This window comes from Aulostomus chinensis, chromosome 23 (genome assembly GCF_037954235.1).
Source record: "Aulostomus chinensis isolate RoL2024-O1b breed Wild chromosome 23, RoL_Achi_v1.0, whole genome shotgun sequence".
NCBI lineage: Eukaryota > Metazoa > Chordata > Actinopteri > Syngnathiformes > Aulostomidae > Aulostomus > Aulostomus chinensis.
The window spans coordinates 8,757,901-8,783,090 of record NC_141342.1 but is presented as its reverse complement, the minus strand read 5'-3'; the positions used below and the strand labels follow the sequence as shown (position 1 = coordinate 8,783,090).

The 25,190-nt window shown below is 41.4% G+C and overlaps 1 protein-coding gene and 3 non-coding genes across 4 annotated transcripts; all 4 read left to right on the top strand.

Annotated features, from left to right (window-relative positions):
* The first annotated feature begins 710 nt into the window (after positions 1-710).
* LOC147239379 (heparan sulfate glucosamine 3-O-sulfotransferase 6-like) lies at positions 711-24,879 on the top strand. The gene is made up of 2 exons (XM_086194896.1): positions 711-1,497; positions 23,384-24,879. The coding sequence occupies exons 1-2, from the start codon at positions 1,031-1,033 to the stop codon at positions 24,024-24,026; spliced, it is 1,110 nt and encodes a 369-aa protein (XP_086051022.1). The 5' UTR covers positions 711-1,030; the 3' UTR covers positions 24,027-24,879.
* Positions 11,624-11,717, top strand: trnai-uau (transfer RNA isoleucine (anticodon UAU)). Its single transcript has 2 exons — positions 11,624-11,661; positions 11,682-11,717. It is a non-coding gene; the product is annotated as a tRNA-Ile (tRNA).
* On the top strand, positions 12,852-12,945 carry trnai-uau (transfer RNA isoleucine (anticodon UAU)). Its single transcript has 2 exons — positions 12,852-12,889; positions 12,910-12,945. It is a non-coding gene; the product is annotated as a tRNA-Ile (tRNA).
* trnai-uau (transfer RNA isoleucine (anticodon UAU)) lies at positions 13,734-13,827 on the top strand. Its single transcript has 2 exons — positions 13,734-13,771; positions 13,792-13,827. It is a non-coding gene; the product is annotated as a tRNA-Ile (tRNA).
* Positions 24,880-25,190: the final 311 nt, after the last annotated feature.

Here is a 25,190-nt window from a genome sequence, read left to right as displayed (position 1 = left end):
CAAAAAACTGTCCATAAAGCAACTTCAAGTTAAGGCCAATAATAAGGCTTCCAAATGTGCTACAATCCCCTGGATGGATGTGGTGATTTGAAGAGGAAATGAGGGAAAATTGCATCCTCAGTCTGCAATGAAAGGCCCTACCCCCTTCCTTTAGTGCATTAAACACAATTAACCTAACGACTATATTTCTCTAAAATTGCTTTAAAAATAATATCGTCACCTTCTTAAAATAATTGCCTGAGTCTTTTTTTTTTCTTTCTTTTTTTTAATTTGTCATCAACTCTGGGGCAGTGTGGCTCAGCTGTAGAGAGGCCGTCTACCAGCCGAAGGGTCGCCGGTTCGATCCTCACTTCCTCCGGTGACCATCCACCGTCTGTCGCCCACTCGCCAAATGTCAGCCCCCTCACGCGCGACCCTCAAGGGACAAGCGGTATGGAAAATGGATGTATGGATGGGTAAATCAACTCCGCATGATGCTTAGTCATCAGTTTTTTGTGTTGTCTGAAAAACGTGAAAAAAACTGGTGACCCATTATTTTAAGAGGGCGACGATATGCAAGTTTCTGCGCTCGCTCTGTCAACTTGGACAGGTCAGGATTTCTGCGTGGCGGGGTATGAGGATGGAGGGGGCGTGTGTTTGATAAACAGGGCGTGGATTGGCAGCAGCGCCGGACGAGCAGATGAGGATTTCCTATAGAGACGCTGACAAGGAGCCGCAGGAGCGCACAGGAGACACGGACCGCTGCGAGACCTACATTTACAGCCACTGACATCCGGGCTGGGACCTGGGTCTCCTTACTGAAGAAACAAACTGTACCGACATGCTGCTAATCCACGAAATTAAGGAAGACGAGTGAAATAAACTGAGGAACATGTGGAGCCGCGTGACGCGCGCCGCACAAGTTTTGCGCCACTTGCTACTGGTGCAAGAACGCGCTGATTTTTGCTGGCTTAATCGCTCGAGTGGCTTCTGAAGTCATCTGACATGGCATGTTTCCTGAGTGGTGGTCCCATGCCCCTGACTGCGACTCATGGGATGTAGTAAATGGAGAGCTGCGGTCAACTTTGGACACCTGAAGGTGCAGTCCAAGCTGTCCGTCTTCTTTACCATGATCATCCTTTTCACGTACCTCTTCTACTGCCTCAACGGATTCTGCGACTCGTTGCCCAGACCCGTGTTTGACCAACATTTACACAACAAGATAATCTCACATGATGGACAAGAAGCAAAGCAGCTCGGCGCACATAACGCGCCCCAGGTCTCGTTTGTCCGGGAGCAGCTGTCAGACTTGGACAAGAGCCATGCTCCATCTAACAATATCTCTGTAGCAAATAACTTCGGCAGCAAAAAGTTCCCGCAAGCCATCATCATCGGGGTGAAAAAGGGAGGCACTCGGGCTCTGCTGGAGTTCCTGCGCATCCACCCGGACGTGAGAGCCGTCGGGGCAGAGCCACACTTCTTTGACCGTTTCTACGACAAGGGTCTGGAATGGTACAGGTGAGACACTAATCCTCTAGAACGTAATCCTATTCAAAATAATGCGTTTATACTACCACCAAAGGGGGAATAGTAAGGAACTGTAAGGTTCAAAGGTCAGGCGAAAAGTCAGAGACAGAACTGATGTCATTCACTGGGTTATAGTTAGGCCTAAAGTAAATCGTCTGTGTACTGTCGATGTAGGCTTATTATTTGAAAAAAAAAATGGAGTTTGATCTAAGATGTTGGTGCTTCGTAGAGGTCGTTTTTTTTAAACTTCATTTATGTCGTGAAACACATGTAAAACTACTGATGCAGCTACAGGTATAAGCATTTTCCAGGACTGACCTGATACTCACCTATTTTCTGAATCTAGAGTTTTTTGTTGTTGTTGTTGTTGTTGTTGTTTTTGTTGTTGCTGTTTTTTTTTTAAATTATTGTTGGGGTTGTTGCTGTTATGTTTAAGGTTACATCATGAAGCTGTACAGCACTTCTTAGTTAAAGAGCAAACAAAACATATACAAATCAGTTTGTCATAAACATAAAATTTCAAATTGAAAATTTGCAAAACTTTTGACACAAATACTGACTTTCAACAAATTCACCCAGTTAAAAAGAAAAGAAGTCAATTTCAGATTTAAAAAAAACAAACCCAAAAACCTTAAATTAAATACATTAAGTACGGCTGCTTCAGCTGAAGAGAAAAAATCAGAAACAAAAACAAAAATATAGCAGGAATGCAGAAAAATATATTTTTGGCTGATATGTTGATAACTTGCAACTTGTTCGGTCAATCGGTGATGTTTACTGATGTCAGCAATATTTGCAAAAACAAGTTTATATGGTATTAGAATTTTGCTCCTGCTGGAAGACAAACGATTTTCACAATGAATTTCACTGTGACATATGAATTTGAAAAATACAACTCTTTTTTTCTTTGGGGGAAGAGCGTGAATGATATATGTGTCTCCTCATCATTGACGAAGATCAAAGAAGCGACTCCACGTTAAAAAAAAAAGACCAATATCTATTGAGACTGATGAAATACTGATGATAGAATCAAACCTGGATGCGTACCATTTATCCAAAGTCCGATCTGCAAACTAAGTCAGCCAGTATTGGAAACTGATCCACTATTGTTGATGCACAATCCCATGGCTAATAAAAACATCAGAGCTATTAAGAACCGGATTTTTCTCTTGACTTCTCATGCTTTTTTTTTTTTATAAAATTTTGTGTCCTAAAAAAAAAAAAAAAGTTTATATAGCAGACATCTCTTGAAAAGAAGGGCCCGATTTTATTTCTGGAGGCAATCTTAGCAGTTCAAAGTTGTACACCGCACTCACGGCTACTAAGGTGCCAGGGGAATTTACTTAAAATAATTTAGAAAAGAAGATCTTAGAGACGATCTTGGAAAAAGTCTTCACATATTGGAAGTTTGTATTTCTACGTGTATTCATATGTTTCTAAAATATGTTTCTATGTTTCGGAAAATAGAGCGAAAGTATTTTTTTGTCCAGTTCTGTTTTTAGAGAAAGTAAATAAATATCCGACTGATATGAGAAATTAGATCCACACTCACATGCTGGTGTAATCTCTCCCCTCCTCTCCTCTATCTTCATTAATATCTCTCAGCACCAATATGATGCTCTGCTGATGACTTCCAGGGAGTGTATTAAGTGTATTCAGTCCCCTGCCAATAAATTGCTGTTTATTGAGCTGACACACTGCTTCCCAAAGTGTCCATGTTGGTCCCCTGGGGGCCACATCACAGAGGGAGGATGGGTGGTTGTTGTGGTTGTTATGGATGCTGCTGCTGCTGCTGCTGCTGCTGCTGCTGCTGCTGCTGCTGCTGCTAGTCTGAGACGACTCCCACGTCTTCTGGTCATGTATTCGAGGAGGACTAGCGACATTCTTATTTGACAGCCTGTATTTTGAGAGAGAGTTCAATTATGTGAAACAATGTTTTTAAGTGTCTCCACTCAGAGGAGTAGTTGCGTTTAGAGCTGCCAGATATCTGATAACACAGGGATGACAGAATGAGCAACAGAACCAAAAGGGAGGGACTGGGGAGGAAGCATTACAGAAGAAGAATAAGGGAAAAGGGAGCAAATGAGGGTTTGATGAAGAGATGTGGAAAACCAAGCAGAGAGCCGGGACTGAAAAAATATTGGGTGAGAGGACAAGGTGCCTGGAGGGATCAATACAGCTGGGTAATGATCGGTTTAGTGTGACACTCAGATGGAACAGACAGCTGGGAGGAAAGCGAGTGTGTGCACAAGTGTGTTTTTGTTTCATATTACGCAGAAGGGTTTTCAGAAAGGTGCTTACAGGAAAGGGAGGAGGAGGGGGTTTTCCTGCTGCATGCTACTGTGAGTCATCCTGTGCATCTCTGATGCACACGTTCTGAGTGATGTGGAGCCTGTTGCTAATTAGTTTATGGATGACGAAACTGATCAGCAGGAGCACTGAGGTTGTAATTCGTGGGGTGTGGTGTAGTCCACTGATGTGCACAGATACTGGGGGGGGGGGGGGGGGGGGGGAATGTAGGGAAAATGGGGCGCCCCTTTTAATTTTTGTGAAAAAAACAACAACTTACAAACAGTAGCACTACTGTTTCCGTAAACTTGTATTCGTTTCAGTAAAAACGTACTTAAGGGTTTACGATAAGTTAAGGTTTTTGCCATTCTCTTTTTGCAAATGTAATTCATTCATAGTAACAGTTTTTGCAGTGAACACTCATCAATAATCATCAGCAGCTGCTGATCGCATCAGGACAGACCGGTAATCAATAGAATATTTTGCCTCTCTTTTTTTTTTTTTTTTTTTTTTTGGTGGGGTCTTACAGGCATTTATAATGACAGAAACACTACAGAACCAACCAGAAAGCCACACTGTATTGCCAGCATCATTTGTAAGGATACATTTTAAAGCTTTGATTTGTTAGCATGAACATATAATCAGATGACAAAATATTTGCATTTTTTTTTCTTACGATTGACAGCCAATTTGCAATTAAAAAAATATATATGATAGCCCATCAAATCCCCAAATTTAAACTCAAAATTATAAAGACGAACACAAAATGACGTCCTCCCAAAACAAAAAAAGGGGGCATTTCCTAATGTATATCCAGTCAGGCCAAGGGGGCCAGTGCTTGGGCACCACCTGGAGTGTATCTGTGAATGTGCCTGATGCAATTATTAAATCACAGCTACACTTCCTGGAATGAAGAAAAGTGTAAATTGTGATTGAAGATTAATCTGCAGTTTTAACTTTAAAGATTTAACATACCAACGGGGCGTCTTGGTGGACATCTCACCCCAAAATTGTATTTTTGCACTATAGATTCCAGACCGAATATGGATCCATATGGATCGCAACAAAACGTACACATAATTGACTTTCAAACCACTTTATATTTTCTGCCTGACATCAGATTTTATGATGCACAGAATCTAGATTTACACAGTAGAGGGATGGCCATCGTAACTTCAGCCTCCTTGTCAGAGCCAGAATCCCATTTGATGAACGCTGTGGAGGAAGTTAAATTTAGTAGTGCACTGGCTTGCACGACTTGATGGAAAATGCGGATATTGATGGATGTCATGTTTCGGGCAGCCGCTTCCTTTGGTTTTAATGGTCTTGCTTTACTCTGTACAGTGCTGAATATTTGGGTAAAAAATCCTGAATGTTTGTAGTTATAAATATTTCTCCTTTGAGTGTAACAGTATTTCCTTTTCTCATATTTTGTTTGTTTGATTTTCTTCTTATTTGTTATTTTTAGTGTAGTCAAATTGATGTTGAAATGCATATTCAGACAATGCAGAAATGGGTTTTAATGAAACACTTGAAAGAGTTGAGGTTGACAAGACCTTTATATGCTCCCTTTACTGCTTTCCGTTGATAGGAAAACTGACTTCACCTTTAACTCCTTTATTCTGCTCGTCCTTTTTTCCTCTGCCTGTCCCTCCATCTCTTTTGAACGCATAATGAAACGTGTGTTTTGCTCCGTCCTAATCTGCTGACAGCTCGTGTCAACACTGTGTGAATTGGACCGGTGTAATGACAGGTCAGGCATTAACACGGACAGCTCAGGGACATGCAGAAGGGCTGAGGAGGATTAGGTCACCAGTCACAGTTAAACAAGGCCTTATGAAGCATTAGTCAACACCCCCCAACTCATCCCCTCACCTTGTAGCTCTGTTGCATACAAGAGAAGCCTATTGTACCCAGGGGCCATGTATTTCACTGGCTTATGGATAAGCAGTAAGAGTCAGAGGGATGGGGTTTAGTTTTATATGAGACAGATGTAAACTTGTTCCTTCCTTTCCTTTTCCTTCTTTCTCTTACTTACCCATATATTCTCTCCTTTCTCTTCCTTTCCTTTCCTTCTCTTTATTTTCCTATAGCATGCCTTCCTCCCATCCCTCCCTTTTTGCTATCCTTCCATTCCATACTTCCAGATATCCTATTATTCATTTGGTATAATCATATGTTAAGTACCCAGTGATGCACATATCAATTTGAAACAGAACCGTAGCATGTGAGGCCAACTAAATCATCTGAAACTGGGCTGGAAAGTATCACTTAAACATTTATTCTCTTCAGTTCTCTGTCTTTGAGCTCCGAGAGAGCCTTGGCCTCTGTCTTCAGCTGGTAACCAACTAAAACACGTGGACATCCTTAAAGGAAGCATTTGGCAAATTGTTTTAGAAAAAATGCTTATATGTGGAAAAGCCTTGGCTTTGCCATCTATTGGAAATGATCGTGTGGTTTTGTGGTGAAGAACGAGGCTTTAGACAGCCAGGGTCTGCAAGTGAGCGAGAGTGTGTGGATTCATCCTCTCTGTCTCAGCTGGACCCAAAAGTCTGTCCACCTCTCGACGCTATAAATAGTCCAAAGACATGCATGTCATTTCCCAATATCGATCACGTAAAATAGGTTCTTGCTATTGATCCCTCCCTCTCTGCCTTTATCACGCCATTGCAGCAGAAATGAATTAACTTGTGAATATTCAATCTTGTTGACAAGGAGCTGTTACTCCTTTCCGGTGCTGACATTTATACCCCACAGTCAGAGTGTTGCTAGACTGGATTTATTGGCTTGTTCAGGTCACTCAAACTGTGCAATGTTAAACCACCGGACAAGTTAGAGTTCTTGTTAGAGAAGAGTCAGTTGTTTTTTTTTCTCTGCGTCTGTAAGTCTCTTTCCACGTTGACTCGTTTTCTGCCTCTGTCTCATAGTCTGCTGTCTCTTAGGAAACATATTGCATAATTCATCTGAGAGCTAGATGCGCTACTTAGACAGGAATGTCCAGGTTTTATTTCCTGTTGGACTTTTCTACCAATCACAAGGGACTGAAGGTTGAATTCCTTCCTGTGCACACGCTTGCAAGCTGCAAACTGTTTTTCAGAGGTTTTCAGTGAGACAAGTATAAGAAATGTATATATATCGTGTGGCGAGAAAGTCGGCTTTGTGCAGACAGCATTCAATTCCTCATAAGAATTCAAAGCTGCATCAGTGTTTGAAGGAAAAAGCCGGTTATGTGCAACAGTGCTCGACACGACTGTCAGATCTTCTCAACGCAAAATGACACACCGCTATTTTCATGTAAAGGAATATTTGTCAGAATTAATACAATATGTAAATGAGGCTGGGACATAAGTATGAGTGTATAATCAAGCAAGACATGATAAATTGGTGCAGGATAGATATGGATTTTTACACTGAGAGGGGAAAAAGCCCAGTCCAACAATATTCATCAATATTGTGACAGCTCATCATCGGTCTGTCTTTCCCATCCCAGCAGGCTGTGTCTCCTCCACTAAGTAATAATAGAATCAGATAGAACTGGTGAGAAACATAAGATGTGAGGATCTCTGAGGAAACCTCACCGCATTTCAATCCCAATCACCCAAAGCAGAAAGCAAAAGTTTGTGTCAGAACATAGCCTCGATTCTTCTTTTAAGGTCATTTTAGTCCTCTCTGTTTCATCCCAAACTGTCAGATTGAATTTTTGTACGGAAGAGATGTGAGAAATACGACTACTTCTCTCGCCATGAGTATGGTTTGTGTCATCATCCTCTTTGTTTTTGGTTCGATTGCAAGGAAAAGAAAAAAAATCCGAATGTGTGAGGAAATTTGTTGTATTCATATGGAGAACAGATGTGACAGAGAACCAGAAAGTGACGCAGCAATCATCACATTAGATATTTAGTGGTGTACAGTCAGTGGATGAAAGCACATTTACTCAAGCAGTTATTTTTTTTTATAAATAATTCTATTGGATCACATTAATAAAAAAAAAAAAAAAAAACCACAACAGAACAGCTATAGTCACGCTCGAGCGCATCAGAACTTAAAAGCATAAATTCGTCCCTTATGAGGAGACTTACATCTTAAAGTTGTTTGTAATAAAAAAAAAAAATGTGTATACGGTAAGCAGGTCAGATCTGTTGTAAACAATAGTTTTTGAATTTCCTAATACGCCATGGCAGATTTAATGGGGGACATTCATGAAGCAAAACTTCACATTTTTCTGAAGTAATTTTCTTGAGTGTTTGCATTGTAGGCCACTTTATACTTCACCACATTTTGAGGGGAAAAATAGTACCTTTTAACTCCGCACCGTTTATTTGTCAGCCATAACTACTATTTACTTTTCAGATAAAGATTATGAACATTGATTCTGGAATGAAAAACCCATCAATATGAAATTGGCGTTTGATCAGCAGCAACACCGAATTGCTACTTAATAACACAATATTACAAGAAAGGCACCGGCCAAAGCCAACAGCCCACCCTCCGATTACATGCAGATCAGCAATGTCGCTTATGGCTGGAAATAGTTTTTCAGTAAATGTCTGATTGTTTTTATAAATGTGATGTAATATTTCTCCATAAATTAATGAGAATGACAACAACAAAAAAAATCCCTGCTCTCACAATTTTAAAAGAAAAAAAATTCAGGATCTGCCTCGTGATCCAGATTTAATGGGTTCCTCTTGGCCTGCACTCCACCCAGTTTCATGGAAACGGCTCGATAGTTTTTGTGTAATCCGGACAAACAGACGGTCCCAAAAACATCTCCTTGGTGGGGATAGTAACACCCAGGAAGAGGCCTTTATGTCTATTCTTTTATTATTGATATATTCAATCTAAGGACACCTACAATAAGGATATGAATACTTCTTGCAACATTTATTGGTGTGATTATATACAATTAGCATATCAGAATGTTTTTTCTCTCAGAGTATCTCATTAAAACTGATTTTAGGTTGAAAAATCAAGCTGCAAAGCTGTTTCAAATTACTTCAAAGTTACTACCGTTTGGTTTTGTGGGACAGAATAGACGCTCAAATCCACCATTCGTTTATCATCACCCTTCTGTCTGGAGAGACAGGTAATTATTGATTTGTGTGTGTGTGTGTGTGTGTGTGTGTGTGTGTGTGTGTGTGTGTGTGTGTGTGTGTGTGTGTGTGTGTGTGTGTGCAGAGCTGATGACCTGTCACTGGTGTCCATCTCTGTTTAATGTCTGACTACCTTGTTAAGTAAAAGGGGGATCATGCGAACCTGCAGTCCCACGCTGAAACACGCCTTTCTTTGTCCGTCTTTAAATCCTCCAAGGAAACTCTCATCCTTTGACTTAACCAACTGAGAAAAATCTGCTAATTGTCCGTGATGTCTGCGCTCATTTTGAGGGGGAAATGAGAGGAATTATGCCTGAAACTCTGGCAGAGAACTCCTGCTGAATTTGAAGAAATCTGGAAAACGACTCCAGCTCTTGTTTCATGTCCATCCAAAATTCTCCTCCTTTTAGTTTGATGTGTGTGAGACCACTGTGAAATAGATGGCACTAATAGCAAATCTGTGAATGGGCTGTTTCCAGTCATAAAAGACGTTCCTTTGCCAGCGCTGAGTTCGGTTTTTGAATTCTAACAATGAACTGAGAAACTACAAAGAAGTGGCAGGCTGCAACTCCTCGGAAGTGGGTTTTCATGATCAGACAGTATTGAGTGTTCTCATTGGTTGGGACCTGGGGAGTTGCCAGACGATCAAAAGTCCATACTGAGATGATGACAGAGTGCATGTGTGTGTGTGTGTGTGTGTGTGTGTGTGTGTGTGTGTGTGTGTGTGTGTGTGTGTGTGTGTGTGAGTGTGTGTGTGTGCTACACACATTTAGAAAAGCTGTTTAATTAGTAGAAACAGTTGTTTTTGTAACTTCTGCAGTATGAACGTATTAATCTTTAACCGAATTGAAGGCCAAACTAGATATGTTCATCTGCAGGTTCAAATATAATAGGATCCATCTATTTATGCAAAATTTTACATCTTTTGTCCATGAAGCTAAACATAGAACTATATATGAAAAAATATACCTCTATAACTGTAATTCCCAAACTCTGGTATGTGCAGTTACCCGAAGGGGGGTTATATTTTTCTTACTCAAAATCTATGAAGACCTGCGTCTTTTTTTCCCTCTCCTTGGCTCTGACCCTGATTCATCTCACCCTGTATGCCTAAAGGCACCTAGGACAGGCCAGTCAGAGGCAGAGTAGGAGTGTGGGTGGGTCTTGTAGGGATGAACTCGCACCAGGCCTATGTCAACTTCCCTCCGGATCAGAGTAGCCCTTCAGCCCTTCAGCACCCAACATGTTACTTAGCTTGCTAAAACATGGATAAATGGATAAAACAATCTCACCCCGCATCCATGGGAGCAGCAGAAACTGTTCTACAGTTAGCATTAATGTCCGTGATGTTAGCCTTGCCACTGGTAGTGTTAACAAGGTTAAATATTTCAGGCAGTTCATGACATAAAAAAAAAGTTTGAGAACAAAACTTTTGAAAAAATATACTTAAAAGACACTCCATGTTAAGCTTGCTGATCAGACTCGATGTAAAATAAGCTTTCTAAAAGGTTTATGGTTGTCATGAAAGTTGTGCCCAATCACACATTCCTACTTTTTTACAAACGGGCATCATGATGTAAATCCTTCATCGTGAGTTTCATCTGGTTCTTGCAATTAAATCATGACATCAAATTGTTTGGGAGCCACTGCTCTGTAATATGTTTTTTTTTTTATATATAACCTTCTGTCCTTTATTAAAACACATGCTGCATATACATCAGCAGCTAAATGAGATGGACCAGAATATTAGGAACTCGCCTTACTGTAACCCAGCACAGCACCTCAAATGACAGCCTCCAAAAATGACCACTAAAAGAAATCGAAAAATTCGTCAAACTTCCTCGACAGCATTGTAATTCCTGTTAAGGAAGGAGTTAATGCAGGACTGTTGTTTTAGGCTGCATTAGTCTCATTTTCCTTTGAATTACAGCAGGTATAGTGGTAGAGCATTTATGAAGATGTCCTCGGGAATGGGCTTAGTGGTTTCACTGACCATATGAAACAATGTTCAGCCAACAAATGCCATGGTTGTGACTTTCAGCCCCACCTGCAGCACAAAAGCATTTTGTGAACTTTCATTATATGAACTAAGTGGATTCCATCCATCCATCTTCTTCCACTTATCTTGTTAAAGGTCGTGGGGGCGGCGGGGGGGGGCTGGAGCCTGTCCCAGCAGCCTTCATGCGAGAGGCAGGATTCAACCTGCACAGGTCACCAGTCCATCACAGGGCCAACACATAGAGACAGACAACCATTCACACTCACATTCATACCTACAGTCAAATTAGAATATCAATCATCCTCATCCCCTCTTGATGTCTTTGGACTGTGGGAGGAAGCTGGAGTACCAGAGAGAACCCACGCAGACACAGGTAGATCATGCAAACTCCACACAGAAAGACCTCATGCCCGAGGCGGGACTCAAACCCGGAACCTTCTTGCTGCGAGGTGAAAGTGCTAACCAATGCACCACCGTGCCACAGGAAAAATGAAATTCTATAATATATTGTTATATAATTATATGAATTACAGGGAGAAAATACGCAGAAACGACACTCTCAAAGATACTGTGGCTCAAGCCCAGAACCATCTTGCTGTGAGGCGCCAGTCCTAACCACTGCACTACTGTGCCACCCACAGCGAAAGAAATGTTGCTGTGTTGCTGCATGATACAAAGTTGGCATTTCACAAGGAAGATAAAATGTTTAACTTGGGTTTGAATGTAAGTTTAAAAGGCTCCAGTGGTGCAATCGGTCAGCACGTGGTACTTATAAGACAGTATCCAGCGGAGAAATACTGAGGTTGTGAGTTCGAGTCTCACCTGGAGCACTATCTTTCTTGCGAGTCTGTTTTACTTGGCTAGCGCCAAATAACAACAAAAATTATCTCATGGTACTTTACAAATACAGCAGGTCCAGCAACACACTCCTTCAATTAATTCATACCCAACAATTCTTCAAGAGCAAGCACATCTTACAACAGCGGCAATGAAAACCCTCCTGCTATGCCATTGTACTATACTTCAATAGTGACCCTTGTAGGCAGCACAGTGGGGCAGTGGTTAGCACTGTTGCTTAACAGTAAGAAGGTTCCGGGGGCGAGCCCTGGTTCTGGCTCAGCATCTTTCTTAGTGGAGTTTGCATGTTCTCCCTGTTCCTGCGTGGGTTCTCTCCAGGTACTCTGGCTTCCTCCCACCGTCCAAAGACATCAAGAGGGGACAAGGCGAATTGGACACTCTAAATTGATTGTCGGCGTGCCTGTGAATGCTTGTCTGTCGATACTCTATGTGTTGGCCCTGTGTTGGACTGACGACCCGTCCAGGGTGAATCCCACCTGTCGCTCAAAGGCTGCTGGGATAGGCTCCAGCCCCCAGTGACCTTGAACATGATAAGCGGAAGAACATGCATAGATTATTTTCCACTTATTTAATTGGCGTATCTTGTGATGTATGCAGGCACTTTGAACAAACTACTTCCTCTCTCTGTATAACCCTCATGAAGGGAGAATTCATTTCTTTGTTGTTGCATTATACTGAAATAGTTTATTGTATATTTGAGTTTTTTGGAACTCCACGGTGGTGCAGTGGTTAGCACTGTGGCCTCACAGCAAGAAGGTTCTGGGTTTGAGTCCCGGCTTGGGCGCAGGAGCATTCTTTGTGGAGTCTGCATGTTGTCCCCCTCCTGCATGGGATAGGCTCCAATCCCCAGTGACCTTTAACATGATAAGCGGAAGAAAATGCACAGATTACTTTCCACTTATTTAATTGGCTTTTCTTGTGATGTGTGCAATGACTTTGAACTAGCTTCTTCCTATCTTTGCATCACCCTCACGAACGGAGAATTCATTTCTTTGTTGTTGAATTATACTGACATATTTTGTTGTATATTTGAAAATTTTGGACGTCCCTTGCTTTTCACAGCATAGATGACTCTAGGTTACAGGGTTTGAATAGGAATTAGACAGGCTCCAGTGGTGCAATCGGTCAGCACGTGGTACTTATAAGACAGTATCCAGCGGAGAAATGCTAAGGTTGTGAGTTCGAGCCTCACCTGGAGCACTATTTTTTTTGTGAGTCAGTTTTACTTGGCTAGGGCCAAATCACAACAAAACTTATCTCATGTAACTTTACAAATACAGCAGGTCCAGCAACACACTCCTTCAGTTAATTCATACCCAACAATTCTTCAAGAGCAAGCACATCTTACAACAGCGGCAATGAAAACCCTCCTGCTATGCCATTGTACTATACTTCAATAGTGAACCTTGTAGGCAGCACAGTGGGGCAGTGGTTAGCACTGTTGCTTAACAGTAAGAAGGTTCCGGGGCCAGAGCCCTGGTTCTGGCTCAGCATCTTTCTGTGTGGAGTCTGCATGTTCTCTCTGGTACTTCATCTTTCTCCCAAAGTCCAAAAACCTCCAAATGGGGACCAAGCTAATTGGACACTCTAAATAGACCGTAGGTTTAAATGTGAGTGTGAATGGTTGCCTGTCTATATGTGATGGACTGGTGACCCGGGGTGAATCCTGCCTCTTGCATGAAGGCTGCTGGGATAGGCTCCAGGCCCCCCCCCCCCCCCCCCCCCCCCCCCGTGACCCTTAACAGGATAAGCAGAGGAAAATGGATGGTTAATCTTCTAGTTATTTAATTGGCTTTTCTTGTGATGTATGCAGGGGCTTATAACTAACTTCTTCCTCTCTCTGAATAACCCTCGTGAAGGGAGAATTCATTTCTTTGTTGTTGCATTGTACTGAAATAGTTTATTGTATATTTGAAAATTTTGGACGGCCCTTGCTTTTCACGGCATAGATGTCTCTAGGTTACAGGGTTTGAATAGGAATTTAAGAGGCTCCAGTGGTGCAATCGGTCAGCACGTGGTACTTATAAGACAGTATCCAGCGGGGAAATACCGAGGTTGTGAGTTCGAGCCTCACCTGGAGCACTATCTTTTTTGTGAGTCAGTTTTACTTGGCTAGGGCCAAATCACAACAAAACTTATCTCATGTAACTTTACAAGTACAACAGGTCCAGCAACACACTCCTTCAATTAATTCATACCCAACAATTCTTCATGAGCAAGCACATCTTACAACAGCGGCAATGAAAACCCTCCTGCTATGCCATCATATTATACTTCAATATTTAATTGTCTCGTATTTAAATGGCGTATCTTGTGATGTATGCAAGGGCTTTGAACTAACTACTTCCTCTCTCTGTATAACCCTCATGAAGGGAGAATTCATTGTGTTGTATGTTTGAAAACGTTGGATGTCCCTTGCTTTTCACTGCATAGATGTCTCTAGATTACAGGGTTCGATTGGGAGTTCAAAAGCCTCCAGTGGTGCACTCGGTCTGAATAATACAGTGTTCAGCTGAGAAAGGCTGAGGTTGTGAGTTCAAGTCTCACCAGGGTTACAATGTTATCTTTAAAACATGTGTTTGAATGCACATTTGAAAAAGACTCAGCTGGATTACATGAAGAAAGCAAGCAAGTTCAGATGAACGCCAGTCTACATGTAGGTAGTGTTGATTATTATTAGTCTGCATCACTGACCCCTGCTGAATTCAGCAGGTTTTTGGGGGGGATTTTTGTGATTAAAAAGTATTTGGTTTTGCATTCTGTATCAAAGAAAGAGCTGAGAATATTTCTCACTTTGTTTTATATTCCAAATTGTAAAAAAAAAAAAAAAAAGACCCCTGCAGTGAAAATAAGTGCCTAGCGCCTTTTTTTTTAAACCTCTTAGTAAACAATGGTTCTTTTGAAATGTGTGTTATTAATCACAATAATTTCCAGCTATTTTACTTAGTCAGCAAATCGGTTGGCACATGGTAATTATAATACTGTATTTAGCCAAGACATGCAGAAGTTGTGAGTTTAGCCTCACCTAGCAAACAAAATTACAGCAAGTCACTACACACGATATCACAAATCTCTCAAATATAAGAAAATGGTTTATTCGTGGTCTAATTAGCACATATTGCAATATTTGAAATGGCAAAAAATGTTTTGTAATAAACTTCCATCCCTAAATATAAATTACTTTATTAAGTGAGGTTTTATTCTTGGTATACTATATTAATTTACCTAGAAATACAATGAGTGTACCTCAGTGGTAATTTTACTGCAATGATGTCTCCAGGTTATGTCCCGAGAGTTTTCATTTTAACTTCGTCGGGGCTCCAGTGTTGCATAGGGCTACCCAGCTGACCAATGCTGGGGGGGTGAGTTGGAGTCCCACCTGGAGCACAAGGTGACCCTTGAATTATTCTATTAAGGGCACATTGCGATTATTCGTCACAGAGGTGGTGTCGTTGTTAACAGGGTAACTCCATCTACAAGGACGGTCCTGAAATATGGTTGAAAACTTCAGACACAGCAAATTATACCTTGTATTGGGATTTTTGTCAATCTATAAAGTCTGTAATTATATGTTTTAATACATGAAATGACTTAATATCAAAAGACCACTACAGACAGTCTACATTCCACACATTGACCTCTCAGGGGTCTGGATGCAAGTGGCGCTGTAATCTGTCTGTCTCTCCACCCATCCTCTATCTGTCCATCCCTCCCTTTATCCTGTGTTTAAGAGATCAGATGAAGTCAGGGCGGGGCCCCGGGGCCGTCGTCGACTCAGAGATAAAGCCACACAAGCAGGCCACTGTGGGGCCCGGCAGGAACACAGCTGTAGATTTTCTCATTTGATAAGTCAAGACAAGTGGGAGCAATCAGGGGCAGCATATGGAAACACATAGGAGATTCATGTTTAAACTCAATACACACATTTTAATGTTCTGTTAAGGAAAGTTACTGTATCTAATTACTGCATCACCTCTTTTAGAGTATCGTGAAACTCTCCAGCCAAGATAATAAAAAAAAGTGTGATCACAAGATTGTACAACAAGACTGTTTATTTTTTTCTGTCTGGTTGTTACAACTGTTGAATAAACCAAGATAACTATTTATGAAATAACTTAAAGTGTTGATTAGCCTGACAACGTGGTTGCTGTCCATAAATAATAACCATCTCGTATTTAGCCAACCCACAGTATAAATAGTATTCTATATTTGAAAATGTAGGGAAGGAAATCTGGGGAAGCCAGTTTGAAAGGTTTTGATGCAGCTGCAGCTTTGTTGAGATTTTATAGCCAAAGTTAATCACACAGCCGTTGTAAGTTCTACAACCTTCATGCATAAAGTGAACTCTTTGTGTATACAGTATATTTGGTTGGTTGAGTGAGTTTTCCTGTATGAATTGGCTGTTGTTGGCTGTTTATTTCAGTTTCCTACTTCATTCTTCATGTTCAACTCTTGTTGCCTGTTTAACTTGTGAACAATCAATAATATTGGAAACAGTTCATCTGAGTTTTATTAGTGAAAGAAACTGTATGTCATCTATTGAGCTAGTGTGTGTGTGTGTGTGTGTGTGTGTGTGTGTATTTTATATCTTCAAACTTTGAGTATTTCCATGCATGAGTGGAAAGCCCAGGGCAGCAAAGTTAGGTCCTTAAATCTGAGACCTAAACTCCCGCCACATGTGTAAACTGCACACTTTTGTAAACCCTGATGTTGAACCGAGGCCAAACATGTGCACGTGATTAAGTGCATTTGTGTGTATGTGCATCTAAATCTCACTCCAACCAGACACCCAAAATTGGCAACATTGGCAGTAGCCACTCCATGAAATTTGAGCAGTTGGGGAACAAAATATTCATGACAATTGTCTTAAAGGCAGATTTCTGTGATTTACTTTGGACATCTGTTCATCGCAGATCTCTCCCCATTCATTCATTTAAACGGGATTTGTATTTTCCCAAAATAACTGCCTGGAGGCGTTACCAGGGTGGCCTCCGAGTGGCAAGACTTGTCTATGGACTTTGGCTAAGATAAGCAGCTACTGGTTCCAGCTATATATGTTATATATATCATCATACTGACATGAGACAGAGAAAAAGTGTCCCCCAAAATATCCCTTAAGGTGAACAATTATTTTGTGTCGCATTGTGTTACATAGCAAAAAGCATATATTCTGCCCATGGTTGCATGCTGATGCTAAAGGTACAAACAGTGAAGAATTAGTGGCCTGGTAGAAAATCGCACATACATTGACCACAAAAGCACAAGAAGAGCAAGAGGGAGGTCTCCCTGTGTCATTAGGGCTGCCGCGGTTTCTGTGAGGAATCTCTGACTGACCACTTCTCACTCACTCGCCGCTCTCAGGCCCTGTGAAGTCTCTATTAACTGTTACGCCTCTATTTTTCCCCTCAACTAGACACATTCTTCAACTCTTTCCTACCGACCTACCCCTGTGATGCAAGCCTCCTCGGTAAAACCACCCTGGAGCGTCAGCCAGACAGTAACCTTCAGAATGTGTCATAGTCACACACACAGACGCACACGCACACACACACACACACACACACACACACACACACGCATGCACACACGCACACATACAGCAGATACACGTATTGAAAGAGATGCAGTAACATGAGGTGTGAGTATATGTATAGTTATTCTGTAAAGAGGTGCTGATGGATTAAGCTGTTTTCCAACACTGTAGGTTTAGGTTCTTTCAACTAGCATTTTCCTTTTTTGTGTGAAAAGCTTTTGAAACTGCATGATTTAAAATTGAGTTATCAAAAAATTAGTAGGGTAACTGCAAGAAAGGGATTTTCCAATCCAGCTAATATACTGTTCCAACTGTTACAAAGCTCTATGCTCCCTTTTATTGAGCTGCATACGGTCATGACTGCCTTCTAATCAGGAGCTCCTCAGCCCTGTATTTGCCTCAGTAATGACAAACCTCTCACTCCACGCAGCTGTGAGTTACCTTTTACTCTTCTTTGAACACACACACACACACACACACACACACACAGGTTGATCGTATCTGTCTACATACGTCCATCTGAAGTGGTGGAGGATGCTTTCCTCCGCACATGTCAAGTATATTCAAAACAATCCCACGTTGAAGGATACTGTAGAAGCCAAGCGGAGGCTTTGAGGTCGTACAATGGGGAGTCAGTTAGAAAAGTGGAGAGAAGAGAGGAAGTGAGTGGAGGAGATTTAGAGTGTTAGAGGAAGGAAAAAAGGAGGAAAGAAAGCATGAAATCTGCACATGATGACATGTTGCATTACAGGATCCCCAGTGATCCTTAGTGGTCTCGCCCTCTGAATCACAACCATCTGCGTCTGACCTTCGGGGTGGAAGAGTCCATTTCCGTGCAATACAAGGTGGAGGAGATTAAGAGGGTCTGGGGGTCTGGCCACGGGCCCAGCAGAGACGGCAGAGATCACAGCTTTCAGTGCTCACGACTTCCTAACCTGCAAAACACTTCCCTCATCTCCCCAAATAGCTCACATACTTACACATGGACATTGTGTGTGTGTGTGTGTGTGTGTGTGTGTGTGTGTGTGTGTGTGTGTGTGTGTGTGTGTACACATCATTGCACCCAGATGTGGATCCATCCTGTGGAAGGCATGTTCAGGTGGTCATTGTGCACACACACGTTTGAATCAAGGCAGTCTATACATGGATCATGGTTGGTGTGTGTGTGGTTCCCAATAGAAAAGGTGACATTATTGAGCTTACAGGACCTGCAGGGGCCACACATTTCCAGAACATTCAGACTCTGAAATAGTGATTTTCAGACAGACAAATCTGGGGAAAATTAACTTTCTTTGAGACCTTTGTCTACACCCCTTAAGGTCTAACAGCCCTGACAATATGTTTTCCAATGCACAAGGGAGACAGAAGCTTTCTGCCAGAGAGCCTTCCAAATAGAAATCCAGCTAGAAAGCCTTTGTAAGTTGTCATTAATGTTCAGAAAGTTTCTATGTACCCCAATCTGTGACATTTTCCTTAACCTAGGAAAACCTGCTGGCTCAACCTAAACAAGAAGTACTGTTGCCACCAAATGGGAAACGAAATATTTTGAATGTTATGTTTTTTTTGTATTATTGTTATTTTTACATCTAAATGTAGATTACACCTAAAATACAATAGTAAGTAAAACTTTTCTTAACAATGTTACTAAAAGCAGGTTTCAGACCTGAGTATTTTGAATTAAAGCCAAAAGCACTCAACATTCCTGCCAATGCAATCTCTTTGAACAGATTCTACAATTCTACAATTTTATTTGGCAGGCGCTTTTGTCAAAAGTGGCGTACAACATCCGCATGTAAATAGAATAGAATCTAAAATAGAATCTATTGGCATAGGGGAAAAAAATGTCAGGACAGGGAACCTTCCGGTTCCTGGTTTCTGCTTGTGAACCTTTGACCAGTCACGTTTTGTCTACATAAACACTCAGTATGGAGTACAAAATAGCAGAATGAAGTGGACGATATGCAAGGTCAGAAAAAATGGTCTGAAGGTCTGAAGCTCTAACTTTTCATTAGCTTTTTTTAATTATTTCCGCATCCATATGAGTTTAAATCAGCTACTTTTGAAACAATCTACTCATTTTTGTCCTTCAGTTACAACTCCATGCAAATGTCAGAATTCGCTGTATGACTCCTAACAATGAGACGGAACAAGGAAATCTTGGAATGGATATCTATTGGCTATCCTGGACCTCCAAAAATACTGTCTGTTTTTCCCAGAGGCTAAGTCATCAGACAGCCTATGGGTTCCAAGATTGCTACCAATCTAATGAACTGCGTTGCTATTTATTCTTCGATACCTAATTTCCTTACATTTTCTGTCAGAAAACCTTTCTCATCCTCCAAAGCAAACATAAATCACAACATTAACAATAACTTATTCTATTATTCATCTTTTCCACACTATCTCCACATTAAGGATCCTCAAGTGTTGTTGCTTTTGTGTTGAGAGTCTATTGTTGGTCAGCACATACCTCCTTTGTGTGTGCTCATATTCTAGTCATAAACAGTAGGCTGTTAGCCTGCAGTCCTTTAAACAGCCCCTAATAAAGCTCTAAGCCCACCCACACAGAGCAGTGTTAAATGTGAGTGTGTCTGGACACACTTATATGCATAAACACATTTCTCTGAATGCATTCCAGTTCCAGATGCTAATAAGTAAAAGTGCAATGTAAATTAACATCGGGTCACTATTTTTGGAAGCTGCTGGTGGTAGGTGTCATTACAACATTATAACAAAGAGATGCTGGAGGCTCCTGAGAGAATTCCTTCTAGAGTCGCTTCTGTTTTTCCTCTGTCACTCAGCTCTCCCACCTCCCCACTCGTCTCCTCCCGGTGTTTCTCAGGGTGGCCTGGCTGTCCTGTGATTACAAGCTAGCGGGCCAAAATGTAAACATGATGTCAATGGAAGCCCCACTCAGCCTCACATGAAACACCACAGCCTCCATTACACTGATTGAATGAAATGAAACATACACACACACACACGCACTCACACACACACACACACACTCAAGCACATTCACACTGGCACCTCAGTTGTTTTTCACATCTGGTTGCTGGTTGAGGGCTTACAAGCAAACACATCAAGCTTTTCCACCAAGGCAACAACCACATTTGATAAGAGACAATTGTTTCAAAATTTAAAAACACCCACAATTCCCATCAGGTTTTCGTTAGTCCCCCAGACCAGAGGGACTATTCATAAAGCCACTGTTTTTGCACTGCAAAAGTCATACTTGGAGAAATTTACTGAAAAGACGCAGACTCTGCTGACAGTAATATCAAGGAACCCAAGAGCATAGCAGCCAAAAATATGCTGATTAAAGGATGCAACTCTACTTTTTCTACTGAAAACACATGTTTAATTCTTCCAGCATGTTTTCTCTGAGGGCTGTTAAGAGTCACTCTGGGAAATGTAGCAAGCGCAGGTAGTCGCGGCAGCTTGAACACACCAGAAAAACATGCACAAAATGACACTTGAATAACAATAAGGGCTGTAGTTTGTAGTAAAAGGCAGAGTTGTTAAGCTCTTCATTGCTCCAAGAGAGAAATTTTGCTTCTTTTTTGCTGTGACCCTTATTCATTAAAACTATATATCCACTCATGTCATGTGGTAACTAGAAATAAGCCCAGTCTTAAAAACTTGGCAATAGACTAATGGGTTAAAGCTAAAAAAGTTGGCCTGAAGTAATACATCCCAAATTTCAGACAAACCATAGAAACAGAATTGTTTTTCTAAGCTTTTCTCCCAGAGGTATTTGCTGTATTTTTCTCGATTTTATTTTGCCCCAGCTCAGAAATGCTTCTTATGAATACCATAAGTTGTGTGTTTGGTGTTGCTTTTGTAGCATCATGCCAGAGACAGAGGCTTGGAGCTGAGTGTGTGTCTTGGATCAGAGAGAGGAATGGAGCTCCATCAGCACACACCAAAGCTCAGAGCTCCATAAGCCCTTCACTTACAGACCAACCACGAAGATTCAGACCCAACCATCAAAACATGCCTTCTGAGGAGTGTGTGTGTGTGTGTGTGTGTGGGGGGGGGGGGGGGGGGGGGTATTAGCTGAGAGATCAGTTGCAACACTGACATTCCTCACCACTTTGATTTCTATCACACAAACCTAATCGAACATTCTAATTTAAATAAAAAGGGCTGTTGTTCTTTTTTCGCAGAGGAATATTGGCAGAGGTTATAAGGTTCCACTTCAGCTTTGCAGTAAGAAAGAAATATATGAGACAAATAGGTTTTCCTTTCCTTCCCTTCTCATTTGTTTTATACACCCTAGAACCCTCAGTCCAACCTAGGTTTTGGTTAGGGTTTTTTGAACTTCCTGAGGTATTGAGTCATGGAGGTAAAGATCAAGCGGAAGAGGACAACCTACTCAATTAAAAGTGTGCCAAGAATACCTCAACCACTGATGATAATAATCAAAGAGCCAAAGGCAATAACCAGGATTACATTAGAATTCATGGCTGCTGTTCAACAGATTTTGTGGATCCTGTAAGCATTGTAAGTTTTCTTTTTTTGCTGTCTTTTTAATTCCATGCTCAATGGAATACAACAGTACCATACAAGAGCCTTTAGGGAACCACACTTACTGCCTTTTTGCTGAGAGCTAGATGAGATGATTACATCACTCTTAGGGCCACCTTTTTCCCAGCTGAAAACACCAGGTACTCTTCTGAAAACGCCCACCTGGGAACCCTTCAGAGTGCTTTTGCAGCATCTTTTTAGCTGAGACGTTATGGTTTTTCCTCTGGTCCTCACTACGCATGAAATCATGACTGAAGCACACCGAGGGAGAGTAGAGAACCCACTGGTCTGTGTGGGCTCATGAAATTTTGAGGGCTAAGAGAACAATCATGTGGTTCAAGAGCTCCTACATTGTTTTTGTTCAGCAGTTGTACGTGTAGGATGTGTTGGTTGTGGTCTTTGTGGTATTTGTTCCACCCCTCCTCCAATGCGATTGGACGATCGGATTCAAAGTGAAAGTGACGAGTGTGGTGTTTTAGCTAAATTTTTTAAGCTCTCAACAATCACACTGTTAGTATTTGTGGCCCAGTGTATAAACACTGATCCCATCAGATTTGAAGGATTCGGGCCCTTGTTTGTGCTTTGAGCTCTACACTTGAGTTCAAAATATGCTAAAGTGAAATCTAACAAAATGACTTTCACAGTTATCCAAACATAAAAAAGATGAGTTGTCATTTCCTGGGAGCAACTATCATTTGGTGAGCAATTGACGGATGCTCTGACTCCTTAAACTTCTCCCGATTGTCTAACAACTCCACGATGACAGCAAGACACAAGGAATTTATCTCTGGCCACTCCTGGCCTCAATAATTTTGACTTTACAGAGCCCCAGTGCCAGTTGTTTCCTTGTTTCCAGTCTTTACACAAAGATAATTGTCTCCAGACTCCATAAATGATTCACAAACTTGAGAATTGTACTATCTTCTCATTTAGCTTCCTGCTAAAAATGACCAAAATGTCACAGTGTGATAAAATCAGCTTTAGCCCACAGAAGTAAAAACAGAAAAGTAAAGTGAGAGTGAAATAATAGCATTGACAGTAGCGTTTACAGGCCTGGAAGACTACCAGTGGTATGACAGTAATGTGGCTATTATTTCAGTCCTGCGGGACATACTCGAGGAATACAGCAAGGAACAAGAGCAGAAGGACAGGCCAGGCGGTTATGAGCCTGCTAAAGAGGAGGTAACGGATGCGAGGAAATTACTTTTCTGAGGTTAATATAGCCTTGTGGTTTTCCTATTGTAGCTGCTCACAGGATCCGTCACAGTCAGTGCTGACATGGTCACTCCATCAGTGCCAGTAGCTAATGTCATGTTTATCTGCCTTTAATCACAGATTTAGACCACAAATTGCAAAGCACACTAATCAGAAAGACTGCAAGGCCACCAAGGAATCATAAAAGGAATGCTCTGAGAATATCAAGGGAATGTGCACTACTTTTAGAACATATAGATGTTATTCTCCAATATAGAGTGCATAGTGTTTTGGCGTTGTCTCAAGAATACTTGTGTTATGTTTCATAGTGCAGTTTCACTCATCGTAGTGTGTCTCTGTTTCTTTTTCTCTGTCATCCAGAAACTTAATGCCTCGTACGCTGGAGGGGCAGATCACAATGGAAAAGACTCCCAGTTACTTCATCACCAAAGAAGCTCCTCGTCGTGTCTTCTCCATGAGTCGCCACACCAAGCTGATAGTAGTAGTGCGTGACCCCGTGACCCGGGCTGTTTCTGATTACACCCAGACTGTGTCTAAATCTCCAGGGCTCCCGTCTTTCCAAAACCTGGCCTTCCGCAATGCCACTACTGGTCTCATTGACACTTCCTGGAGTGCAGTGCGCATTGGTATCTACGCCAAGCACCTGGAGAACTGGTTGCGATTTTTCCCACTCTCACGTTTTCTGTTTGTCAGTGGTGAACGCCTGGTGACAGATCCAGCGGGAGAAATGGGTCGGGTTCAGGATTTCCTTGGCCTCAAACGTGTGGTGACGGACAAGCACTTCTACTTCAATCAGACCAAAGGCTTCCCCTGCTTAAAGAAGCCGGAGGGGAGCAGCAGGCCTCGCTGCCTGGGGAAGTCAAAGGGCAGGCCCCATCCGCAGATCCCCTTGCAGGTCTTGCTTAGGCTCAGAGACTTCTACAGACCTTTCAACCTGAAATTCTACCAAATGACTGGCCACAATTTTGGCTGGGACGAATTAGCTTCTCACCAAAGCTCTTAAAAATTGTCAGCATTCTCATTCAGTTAACTACCACAACCAGACAGGGAGTGTCCGTGTGTTACCAAAGCTTTTACTGTGCAAAAATATCCCTTTCCTTTATTTCCTAATCTAAAAAAACTCAAAGCAGGATCTGCCAACACATTCTTCAACCTTCCGCCATGTTTACAGCTCCACTCTAACACTATTTGTGAGGGCTTCTCTAAAGTTCATGTTTTAGCACTTGGCATCCTCAAAGCTGGAAGAATGCTAAGTTCTAAGTGCTATCGAACAGCACAACCTCCATAATGAAAATAAAACTACAAAGTGATGCAGAGATGTGCCTCAAATGGCATGTGAGGAATAAGCCTTGACAGCAGTTCAAAGCCATGTTAAACCAAATGGAGCATTGAGAGGTATGCATGATCTCTGCTACAACAACACAAACAGTGAGGAAAAAAGCAAAAAGGTTTATATTATGCACAATGGAACAATCAAAATAAATGTAACTGTGTGTGGTCAGTATTGTTCAGCTCACCTCAAGGTAAAAATTCTTTTTTTCTTCAGTTCTTTCACTGCAAGCTCATTTAAAAGACTGGTGTTTCATATATAACCCTGTAAGCAGGAGTAAGCGCTGGAGTATGACTGCTATTGATGCAAAAGGTACTAGAAGTGTGAAAACATAGTGGTCTATGTGCTGTAAATTTGCTGTTATTTATGTTGCCACTATTATGCGATTTGAGATGTTTGTTTGATTGATACTCACCTCTGCAAATGGTACTTACACATGCAAGTGTTTATTGCTAAAAATCCTAATTTATAAAATGACAAACTATTGTTTATTCTGAGACTTTTGTATTTGAAATTCTGTTGAAATTCTGACTAAATTTTTTATTCTAAAATATGGGTTTGGAACTCATTTTTTCATTCTATATCTGAGATCTACTCATGGTGTTTTGACTTTGTATTTCTGTCTGCCCGGTGAATGCAACTCAATATTCTTTTGCAACCCCTGAGGTCAATGTCTGACTTGCGAGTCGCTAAAGGCTCCACCCTGTTCACCAGCTAACTGTGTTAATGTGCTCTTTGGTGCAGATGAGGTGGATTTAAGAGCCATATGTCCAGAAACAGCAACCAAATAAAATTTTCACTTTCACCTGAACTGCTAAACAATTGGAAAAGTACTGC